Source organism: Drosophila innubila, chromosome X, assembly GCF_004354385.1.
Source record: "Drosophila innubila isolate TH190305 chromosome X, UK_Dinn_1.0, whole genome shotgun sequence".
NCBI classification, from domain to species: domain Eukaryota; kingdom Metazoa; phylum Arthropoda; class Insecta; order Diptera; family Drosophilidae; genus Drosophila; species Drosophila innubila.
This window is the reverse complement of record NC_047626.1, coordinates 25,281,122-25,293,672: the sequence shown is the minus strand read 5'-3', so window position 1 is coordinate 25,293,672 and position 12,551 is coordinate 25,281,122. Positions and strand designations below refer to the sequence as shown.

At 33.1% G+C, this 12,551-nt stretch overlaps 1 protein-coding gene across 1 annotated transcript in view; it reads left to right on the top strand.

The window, feature by feature from the left end:
• LOC117793753 (potassium voltage-gated channel protein Shaker) overlaps window positions 1-11,605 on the top strand; it is a 76,772-nt gene extending 65,167 nt beyond the window's left edge. The window contains exons 8-12 of the mRNA XM_034634146.1: window positions 547-718; window positions 6,370-6,499; window positions 8,909-9,099; window positions 10,055-10,435; window positions 11,497-11,605. Coding sequence (XP_034490037.1) covers window positions 547-718; window positions 6,370-6,499; window positions 8,909-9,099; window positions 10,055-10,428 — 867 coding nt within the window. The 3' untranslated portion in view covers window positions 10,429-10,435; window positions 11,497-11,605. The remainder of the gene's footprint in view (window positions 1-546; window positions 719-6,369; window positions 6,500-8,908; window positions 9,100-10,054; window positions 10,436-11,496) is intronic.
• The last annotated feature ends 946 nt before the right edge of the window (window positions 11,606-12,551 follow it).

The window sequence follows — 12,551 nt, the reverse complement described above, 5'->3', positions numbered from 1 at the left end:
GATATTAAAAAATTGTCGCGTTGTTTGCTTTGATTTCTAAGTACAAAAAATTGCCTGCTTTGTGATAATTTTTGAATATTAATAATGGATGTGGTTCCTAAATTTGAGACTGAACATTAAATACATTGTGAGCCAGAGCTTATGATTTATGATAGAGCAATGCTTTTGCCTAAGTAAAAAATAAATATATATATATACTTGATACTTGATACTTGATCAACTTGATTTAAACGCTATCCTTAGTGCCTTTTGTACTACTCTTGTAGCAACGTACTAAACAAACACTTGCTACGAATTATTGTTGTATATTAACTAACTAACTAACACACAAGTACACACACGTATACACACATACAATCAGCCAACACACAAATATAAATATATATTTATACATAACTAAATATACTACTACTTCTACTACTACTCCTACTCCTACTACTATTACTACTACTGCTATTTTAAATATACACACCAATACTTACATATGTTGCATACATCAATATACATAATATATATATATATATATAAATAATTATAAATTTTTAGGACAAGTCATCGAATCAGGCTATGTCCTTGGCAATATTACGAGTGATACGATTAGTTCGAGTATTTCGAATATTTAAGTTATCTAGGCATTCGAAGGGTTTACAAATATTAGGACGAACTCTGAAAGCCTCAATGCGGGAATTAGGTTTACTTATATTTTTCTTATTTATAGGTAAGTTACAACAAAACAGCCAACAAGCAAATACAACAAACAAAAATGAAACAAAATGCACAACAACACCATATTTATACACTCTATCTATCTTAAACTACCTAACTTATTTATGACCTCTACGACCAGTGGACCTCTTAACTAAAACTATAACTCGTCCCACTCCTTAACTCAGACAGACTGTCACAATGCTCCAAAATGAAATACTCGTACCTACTCGCAACGTTAGCAAAACAAATACTTCTCCTCAGCTTAAACTAATTCAATCCAAAGCAAAAAAAAAAAAAATAAATAAAAAAAAAACACCAACAACTACAGTACAATTTTAGATATACATTTTTTAATTTAAGTACATAACAGCCAGCACATTTTTAACTGCTCACCATTTGTTTAACAACAACAACACTTTCCCACAAATAAATACTATATATCAATCCCCAGCAAACAAAAAGAATTTCAAAAGTAAATTCACTACGTCAATTTAATGCTTTTTAATTATAATTTGTCATTTCAATTACCAAAAAACAAATACTTGAGAACTTATGATCATAACAAGTGATCAAACTGCTGTCTGATGATATGCCAAGAGGGTTACTCTATATATCATGCTGAAGTACTTTCTTTTAAGTAAAATTACTTACCGTTAGTTAAAGCTAATCACACAGTATCTTTTACGTCTACCTAAAAGAGAAAATGATGAAGAAGAGTGAACATACCTCTATACAATAATACTAAAACTAAACTATATACTAACTTTATACTACTTACTATACCAACTACTTAGTTACATAATACAAGTAGCTTAACTAGTTATACAAGATGCAGAATACACTTAGAGACGCCCCTAGAGCGTATAATACCTATAGACTACCTTATATGTATACTTATCCAACTACGTATATACTATACATTCATATATATATATGATGTTATTGTCGTCAATACTTAGCTTAAGTAATACTTACATATTTACCAAAAGGAACATTGCCCCAACTTACAATACAAAACCGCCACAGTATTTTTGTTAGTATTTTTCGGTATATATCCTTAAATTTTTTTTTTTTTCTGGTGGGCCGCCGTTTGGAAACATACAGAGCTTTAGATAGTCGGTAAACCAAGTAAACGTAATCGTATCCTTAAAAGTGTACACATACATCAATGTGTATATCAATCTTTAGTATATGTCTATAACTTTTTGATCGTCTTTGGCTAGAGAACAATCAATGTTAATGTACTCGAATTTTAGTCTATTACTCCTGATATACTTTGACAGTGTAAAAACACTATAACTATGGTTTTTATAAACGCCCCTCGCATAAGTCGTTGGCAATTTTAAGGCTCACACGTATTTTGTTGCAGTACGCAAGGCATCTCTTTTTAAATCTACACATTAATATATTTTATCTATTATCATTTACCACCTCACCTTTTGATTTTCTGGGAGCATCTTTTTATATATACTCTTACCTTATCTGTTGTACTCGAAAGCATTAATTTTCTCAGCGTCTTTGCACACAAACTACGCACCAAATGCCTTAAAATTGGAAAACTTCTTTGCGTTGAATTGTCCAAAACAAACCACAAAAAAAAAGTTTAAAAAAAATAAATAAATAAATAGTATAAAATACTTAGCGAAATAAACACAACAATTAGTGAAGATTTTCAAAGCTAAAAAATATATATAACATATATTTATAATATAAATACTTATTCTATTATATAACTAAACATACCTTGTATTGTTGTTCATGTTTTACCATAATCAAGTTGTTCGCATTACGTAACCGTAACCGTAATCGTAATCGTTATCGTTATCGTAATTATCGTAAACGTAACTTCATCTACGTTATTTTGATGTCGTTTCTTTGGCTTTTAGTTTATAGTTTGTTGTTGTATATGTTTAACTAATTAACTTTAACCAAAATATATGTATATATGATATACGATATCAATTCTCTACATTTATAAAAAATATATATACATATATATATGTATACAATATATATACATCTATATTAAACAAAAAGATCAATCTGAGGTGTTCTAGTTCCGTTTCGTTGCATTGCGTTCAGTTAAGTTTTGTTTTGTTTGTTGTGTTAATTATAATTAATTATGGGAGCTTACTAAAATGTGGGATTAAAGTTATTTAACTAGCGCCTGCTACTGAATATATTAATTGATCGGTCGTTATGTACTTACCATATGTAGATACATAAATGCACCTATAAATGATATACATTTATTATTTGACAATTTAACAATTAAGCTAGTTCGCTAAGCTTGAAGAACTAAAAAAGGTGATTGTAATCGTACTATTAAATCTTATTTCTATATGTATAATTCACTGTTGTCTTTTGTCGCTATCACAAAGGAAATTGTCAAAGTTGTTTTCTTTCTACGTTTAATTCCATTTAATTTTATTATTTTTTTTTTACTTATATAATTAGCCTTGTTGTAGTGTAGTATATATATATATATATATATATATATACACTCGCTTATATGTTTATATATCTATATACATAATATCTACAAATTACGTCTGTATATCATATTGTACAAAGTACTCTAACTAGTTAGTTTCTGTTTATATCTCAATATAATAAAAAATAGCAATTGAAACGTTAACAAATAACTACATAATGTCATTTAGCTAGTTTGCAACAAATCTAGAAGCATTACTAACCCAACACAAGTATCGATAAATTGATAGAAATATCAAGCCATCGATTGTTTAATATTGCTGGAAAGTATGCTACATAAATGTTGAAATAAATATTCAACATTCGTGCAGTTGAACTTCGGATTTGATCGAAGACTTTCGTTGTGAGCATTCCCCTTTATTTCGATTTGTAATATTTTGCGATCTAATTATGTGACACACACACACATACATACAAATACAACCACACACACAAACTCACTTACTTACTTACACACATACAGAGAGACAACACCTGTTATATATATAATGTGATTTCATCACGTTTTTGCCACTTATAACCTCTTTCTGTAACACCTTTCATTATAGTTTCTGCACAGATTAATATTATATTAAATAAATATTAGATAGAAAACATTTAAAATTGAAAGTAAAAAAGGTCTTTCAATTAGTTGATTATTGTATGTATAATTCTCTTGTAGTTGTTTTGAAACAAGAATCAAAAAGAAAAAAGAAAACACTGTCGAAATACTTTTATATAAATATACATATGTAGATATATCGACATTCACAATACATACTCAAACCTTAAACCCACCAACGTGTGGGTGCCAACCCTTCGATTCATATTTTGCACTTGCATACTCGTAAATATGTAAGTTTTGTAATTTTTGAAGGTTGCCCCGATCGACGATCAGCGCTCAGACCCAAGCAGAAAATTGAACAAAATATATAAGAGAAATAAAATTTGAATTGTATAGTACTCATACTGTATTCAAAACTCACTCAATTTCTAACAACTTATAGATGATATAATCAATTAATTAATTAACTAATTATTAATCGATCTCTGTTTAAAATTACGCCCAGGCGTTGTACTATTCTCATCGGCGGTTTATTTCGCGGAGGCTGGCAGCGAGAGTTCGTTTTTCAAGTCCATACCCGATGGATTCTGGTGGGCTGTGGTGACCATGACTACGGTGGGATATGGTGATATGAGGTACAACTTACATTACATCTACTCATCTATCAATCCAAAATGTTAACAACAACCAATAACCAATAACAATTGCAACTGCAACTGCAACTGCAACTGCGCTCATCTAAGTTAATTTTTACCTGCTAACTGTAATATAGCGCTACTTTCTATCTCTCTCTCTCCCTCTATCTCTGTTTTCCTCTCTATCTCTTTGTCTGTCTAACTATCATTCCATTTTTTCACTCTTTTATTTTATCTTTGTATACAATTTCGGTCCCCTTTAAGCGTTTTCCTCTATCTGTTTGTTATAATGTCAGACGATCCTTCAAATAAGTATGCCAAGGAGAGCAAGTAAATAACATCGAGAGATAGCAGCTTTCTCTATCCCTTGTTCTGTCGTTCCTATGCTTTCTGTTCCTATTTCATCTTTTTTTTAGTATGTAAATATGTGAAATCCATTCGATCGTCTCTTTAAAGCCGAGACTACATCTGTTTCATTCAGATCTACAAGTTAGGAGGGATTGTGCTTTAAAAGTATTCCCAAGAGAAACTTCTCTAGTGTAAAGTTATGCAATATAGTTATGTATATATGAATACCGTTATGTGTTTTAACCATCTGTAACTGTAACTATACTCTCTGTGTATCCATATCACTAACTTTTACTCGTATCTTTGCCTTGTATAGCCCCCATTCATAATTTATATGTCCACAACATCATAATCATCATCATCATCATCATCATCATCATCATCGTTGTTGCATCGTCGTCGTCGTCGTCGTCACGTCGTTGATTGTTGTGATCGCTCGCTGTAATCCCGCCAAATTCTCCTCCGTCCATCCTATTTCGAGCTGTATCTTTGTATCTCGATATGATTGTTGCTGTCGTTGCTCACTCGCTTTTCGATTTGTTTTAACCATTTAACAAAATGCGCTATATAATTTCAATAATTTCTTTTTCTGTTTTTGTCTACAACAATTTGTTATGATTTGATTTTATTTAATTTTGAAAATGTTGTTTGAATTCTTGCGATCAAATATTTGAAGTTTGTTTCGGCATGTTCTGCATTTGGGCCTTCACTTTCCTCTTATTGTTTTGTCTGGTCCTTCAGTGTTGAGTTTCCAAATATCCCAAGCAGAATATAATCCATAATATAAAATCGATAAATCAAATACCACATAAGCAATCTGAAAACATCTCCAAATCATTTAAAAACCATTTGTCCATTGTCGTCATCTTCGTCAACGTCTACGTCTACGTCAACGTCTCTGTATACGTCTACTTCTCTGCTTTCATCTACGTTGTTAAGCTATAGGATCAGGATATCACCATATTTCTAGGCCAAGCAGAGCACACCAGAAACCGATTCAATTGCCACTCCTACGTCCCTTCCTTCAATTATCTCCTTCCCACTCGCTGGTCAGCGTTTTCTGCTTGGGAATGCCGCGGATTAGTTTCATTTTTGTCACGAAGCTGTATGAAATCCAAAACTCCAAATCTTTTTAGGACTACAAACAGAATATAGCTGCAAAGCGTGTTACACAATGTGATCTGTGGTCGAGGGGGAGATGTAAATGAACAAAAAAAAGCACACGAAAATTCCCAAAAAAGGAATTCAAAAGAGTTTCGGTGCCGTTGCCTGTTCCGTTTTGTCTGCAAAATACCCTTAAAATAATAATAAAAAAAAAAGTCAAGCATTGTGTAGCACGTTCAACAGACAACTCATACAAACACCTACACACTTACACAGACACACACACACACATGTAAAGAATATTACCTGCGGACCGTTACTGCGAATCCAGCCAGAGACAATCCAACAGACAAGGACAAAAAACTGATTTCATTTCAAATTTTTTTGAGTTATAAAAAAATAAAAATTATAATAAATTCAAATAGATTATTATATTAAAAGAAAATGAAAAAAAAAAAATATAGAAATTTATAATTATGATATACATATATCGAGCCGGAACCAATGCAAAGCAATTTCTCCCATCAATTTTTTTAGGCGTCGTACTCTTCTCATCAGCGGTTTATTTTGCGGAAGCTGGAAGCGAAAATTCCTTCTTCAAGTCCATACCCGATGCATTTTGGTGGGCTGTGGTTACCATGACCACCGTTGGATATGGTGACATGACGTATGCAAATCTATACAATTACAATTCTAACTTTTCTGATTATATAAATGATCATAATTTAAATATTTTAATTACCATTTTCGTTTGTGTTTCTGAGTTTTCTGTTCATTTATTTGTTTGTTTTATGGCGCCAATTATTGCGTCAACGCGTTGTAGTTTATTTATACAAAACTTTCGTAAAGCGTTTATCATTATTTATAAACCACATACTAACCATATACTAAGTCGTAAGCCAAAGCAAACATTAAAAGAATATACAAATTTAACGCTTCAATTTAAGTTACATCTATTTCCATTTTTATTCCAATCTGCAAACTTCATTGTTGTTGCTACTTACTTTGACTCGCTGAGCTGTTTCTCTACTTTCGTTTAATTACATGATTTTGTTTCATTCCATTCTGTCTGGTTGCGTTGCATTTCGTTTCGTTTCTCAGTTGGCTACAAACTAAGCGTAAATTATATATATTTAGCGATTTTTCTTGATTATTTCTCTAATTTATATGCCTATTTACCTAACTGTCTATAAATTGTTCCACTGTGTTCTGTTACCGTTCCATTCCATTTTGTTTCGTTCCGTTCCGTGCTGGTTCTTTTTCCCAGACAAAAAAAAAAAATAAAGGAAAGTCCTTTAGCAAAAGCAATATTTTCAGTTGTCCCAACTATTGATTTTGTTTAACAATTGAAATTTTGCTATTGCCTAGAGGAGAAATGCTATTGAGAAATGCTTAGAAAAGCTCTATAAACTTAACCAGTTTTTCTATCATTTTCAATGTAACGATGTGTCGTTGTTTAGTTCACATAAACCAACAAAGATACAAGTGATACCAAAAAACCATAAACTACACACTACACACACAACTCTCATTGCTATGCACTGTCACACTGTACAGTGTTCACTCCAATGACATTGATAAGCTCATCAAAACAAAAACACATACAACAGTTGGACTCTTTACACTTTGGTACATAGTGCAGCATGCCACGCCCATTACAGCCCAACTGCGTGGCTGTTTCGATAACTAATATCGATCTCAATACCGATTACACAAATATAACGCAATATTGTTAGCTGCTCTTATCAAATGCATGCCGCATGTTCACCCAAAAGAAATCAAATGAAAAAACTCCAACAAATACTTATTCACACAAACCCACACACCCGCACACACACGCACACACACGCACACCTGTACAAACTCGTATACAAACACATGCAAAGTTTTTCAGCCGTGGATCAATCAATGCATAGAGCTGGGCCCAGAGCATCCTCAATGCCCGCCCTGCCCTGCCCTGCCCTGCCCTGCTCCTACCTTGTCCAGCTCACGTTACCTGCTACCCGCTTCCTGCTCCCGTCCCGCCCTGCCCCGCCCACGCCCACGCCGCCAGTTGCGCATAACTTTGAGTAGTTCTGTCACTAAAAGTTTAGTTACTCGCAACTTTTTTCTCTCTCTCTCTCACACACTCTCTCTCTCTCTTTCTTACACACACCCTTATTTCACTCGTTCACTCGCCCCTTGGAGCGCACCTGTGTCACTCGCTCGCACTTCGACAATACTCGTTATAATGTCTGCATATGTATATAAATACACAAACACACATACGTTTACTACTTAATTACTTAAAAAGGAGTTGAGAAAGAACCTTAACCAAAATTCGAACCAAAACCTAAGCCAAAATCACAGACCACTCGTTACTCGTTACTCGTAACTCTTTACACGTAACGCTACTTGTTTTAAGTGTTGTGTGCCTAATTTCGAGTACTCCTTGCTAAACTATTATTTTGTTTTAACTGTTTCTACTGCTTTTGCCTCTATATAATCAACTCTATATATATACTCGTATCTGTATACGTATATATCGTATAATTATTACCAAAAATATTATATATATACAGAACTTAAAAACTAAAATATATAAAAAAAAAAACAATTATTATAAAAGAATACCAAAACGAGAATTATTCTTACTTTACATTTCTTATATATTTGTATTTTCATTTTATTTATCGTTCGTTCGTTAACATCGCTCGCTTCATCCAAACAAACAAACAAAAAAAACCAAATATAATATAAAAAAAATATATATTTATATTAAAAAAAAATATATATATATATATATATCTATACCTCAAATCAAATTAACCAAAACAACAACAACCAAATCCAAAACGAAACTCGTTAAAAAAAAAAACTTAAATTAAAAAACGCACCGAAAAATCCATAACAAAAATATCTCACAAAAATTAAACAAAATCCAAAAACGCCAAAAAAAAAATGAAAATAAATAAAATGAAAACTGATTTGTAATTGGAATTTTAATTGCATTGAAATTCGTTTGACATACGATATGCAATAACGAAAAACAATTTGAATTGAATATATGTATCGATAAACGATAAACGATAAACAGACCCGTCGGCGTTTGGGGCAAAATTGTGGGATCATTGTGTGCGATTGCTGGTGTACTGACAATCGCACTACCCGTACCGGTTATCGTCAGTAATTTCAATTACTTCTATCACCGCGAAACGGATCAGGAGGAGATGCAGAGCCAAAACTTTAATCATGTTACTAGTTGTCCATATTTGCCAGGTACATTAGGTAAGTTGTTACCTACTTCTCTACTCGCATCACAATCACAAATACGACTGGACTGGCATCAAAGTAAAATCACACACACACCCACACACACACCCACACCACACACACCACCCACACTCACACACACCAGAGAAACACAAACACACACACACACACAAAATCGTATACTCGAAAACAGTTACCCGAGTCGAATAAAAATAGAAACATTTACGAAGAAAGAAACGAAAACGTAGGCATTTGAAAAGAAAGGCCTGATGCGGCGACGTTGCCGTACCAGCCAAGCTGGCCGACAAACGATCTGGCAGCCCCTGACCGTACTGCAAATCGCACGCATCACGCACGCAGGGTCGCATCGGAGGTTGCCACATGTGCTGTGACAGTTGACCGCATGTGGCAACACTGTGTGCGGCTGTGCTACAGATGGACCTACCAAAACGTACTTACACGTACTGTGTGTTTTGTGTGTAACAAGAACTACAACAAAAAGCATTTTTGTAATTAATACATTACAACTGTATGTGTGATCTCCTCTTTCTCTCTTCTCTCTCTCTTCTTTTTGTTTCTCTCTTTATTCCGTCAATCAATCGTATTGTCAATTCGATAAACGTTCTATCGACAAAAAAAAAAAAAAAAAATTAAAATATATAATTATATATGAAATAAACGAATTATTTTGTAATCAAAAAATCCCAAAAACCAAACTCAAAATTCCTACAAAACCCCACTCCTGAATAAAAATTCCAATTGCATTCCCAATCACTGTTAATCTCTGTAACAATAAAACACACACACAAACTTTGTTAACACTTGCTACAAAAACACTGCGACAACAACAACAACTGCAAACAAACAAAAAACTGCAACAAACAAAAACAAAAACAAAACAAAAATGATCGATAACGATCGATAACGATCATGAAAACAACACTAAACAAATGCATAAAACTACAAGTAGGTCAACACTTGAAGAAATCATCGTTGTCTGAGTCCTCATCGGATATGATGGATTTGGATGATGGTGTTGAATCGACGCCAGGATTAACTGAAACACATCCTGGCCGTAGTGCAGCAGCTCCATTTTTGGGAGCATCACAGGCGCAACTGCAACTGCAACTGCAACTGCAACCGCCGCAGCCACAACAGCAGCAGCAGCAGCAGCAGCAACAACAGCAGCAACAGCAGCAGCAGCAGCTGCAACTGCAGCAACAAAATGGCTTCAAGCAGCAACAGTCAACAATAAGCGTCAATGCGGCCACCGGCAGCGCTGGCAGCAGTCTCACAATGAGGCACAACAATGCGCTAGCTGTTAGCATCGAGACCGACGTTTGACTACTGGGTAAGTGTTCGTTCTTACTTTCCCCCTAAGCTCCCCCCTCTCTCTCTCTCTCTCTCTCTCTCTCTATCTGTCTCTCTCAATTTCTCTCTTTGTTTCTGTGTCAATCTTTCTGTACACAAACCCCGCTGCCTTCCTTCCAACCAACCCAATTTCGAGCAGCATTTCGTATGCTTATCCAGTATCAGTTAGGAATCCAGAGAAGAGCTTTCAGAGCTCTCTCTCTCTCTCTATCATTCTCTTTTTATCCATTTTCAATTCTTCTGTTATGAGCACCTGTATTGATTCCCAATTTCTATTGCACCAGCACCAAAAACTTTAGCTAATTCTGCATATACAGCGCCAATGACAAGGGTTGAAAGTGAGCTTAAAATAGCTTTGAAAGCTGATCCAATTTTATTTAAAACGAAAAATACCCCAAATTTATTTCTGCAACATAGACTGAAAGCTCTGATCGAATTTAATTGTAATCGACAGTTTAATACATTGATAAAAAAAATTATGGCTTTTTTAAATCATAAATGTTTTAAATTTCAAATAATAATACGTTAAAAGATTACATGCAAAAATTATTTTTGCATTCATCAGAATTTTTGGTCTTAACTCATTGTTTAAAGGTAAAATCTTAGATTGGACTTTCTGTATCAGTGTGTTGTCAAGGAAACTGACAAAATAAATAACCTTGAAATCAGCATCAGCTAAGACTAAACGAAGCTTTATTGAAAGCTCCTAGCTTTATTAAATTATAGCCACTTTCAGCTTGTGTAGTTGGAGGATGAGATATAGCTTACTATTGACATGCCAATAATATTTAAATTTTGTAATCGATAAATGTCAATTATCAAAAGCATTTAACTATTTTCTCTCTTTTTTCTATCCACGTCGCGCGCTCTCTTGCTCCCTACCACGCGATTTGCCCATATGTATGCCTCATTCACTCTATATACATATATGCATACGAACAATTTCTATATTCTAAAATATGTATCTATTTTTATGTATCTGTATTTTATACTTACGTATGTATCTGGGCAACTCAATGACACTTTCCAATCAAATTGCAGTAAAAAAGATGTTAAGTGGTATAAGATTGGCCTTGTCAAGTGTTACGTTGGATGCCAGAAACGACTACAAAAGCTGTTTAAGTTTAATTTAAGTAGAACAAATAACAAACAAATTTAATCTATTGCTAAATTTAATTAATTTTAATTAATATTTAAAAATTTAATAACACAAAACTACCAAAAAAAATACAAAGAAAAAAACAAAAGGTAAATAATATATTTAAAATATATAATTTAAATAATTTAATGCGTAAAGTAAACAATTAACTAAATTTAACATTAATTAATTAATAACAACATCGAACAAACCAATTGAAAAATATAAAAAATAAAAAACAAATAAAGATAATAATATTAATTATATTACAAAAATTATTATATAAAAATAAATAAAAAGAAAACTTTAATGCATATTAAATATAATTTAATCACACACAGAATCGTAATCCCAGCAAACGAAATGCAGTTAACTTAAAAAGCAAATTTAAGTACATACATTAAGACAATACACACACACACAGACACACACACTCACACACACACATACAAAAACACACACACGCAATGAAATAACGCCTTAACATAAAGATATTCGCAGTTTGCTCAATAGATCAGATAAAGCGTATCTCTTGTTTCGGCGCTCCGAATATTAAATACCCTTGCAGAGTGTTTCCATTTTTGGCCCAGTATCCATAGCGTACAGAGGCTATTGGATTTGTGAGAATGTCTGTCCTTCCGTATGAACACCTAAATATCAGAGACTTTAAGAGTTAGACATGCCAAATTTAATACTCCCATTTTGTACCCCCGAACGATTCCCGAAACAGTGAAGAACATTTAAATAAACATATTTTTTCACTATTTCACATTTTATTCTTCAATGAATTTTGTATTTTGTTTTTTTTTTTTTTGGTTATTTATAAAAAAGAAGAACATAATTTCCGAGTTGCAATCAAAAAAGTATTTAACCAGGAATCTATTCGCGTGTAATATGCGCTTTATAAAATGCTTCCCGCTAATTAGAAATTAGAAACTCAGAATGCAATCAGCGAGCC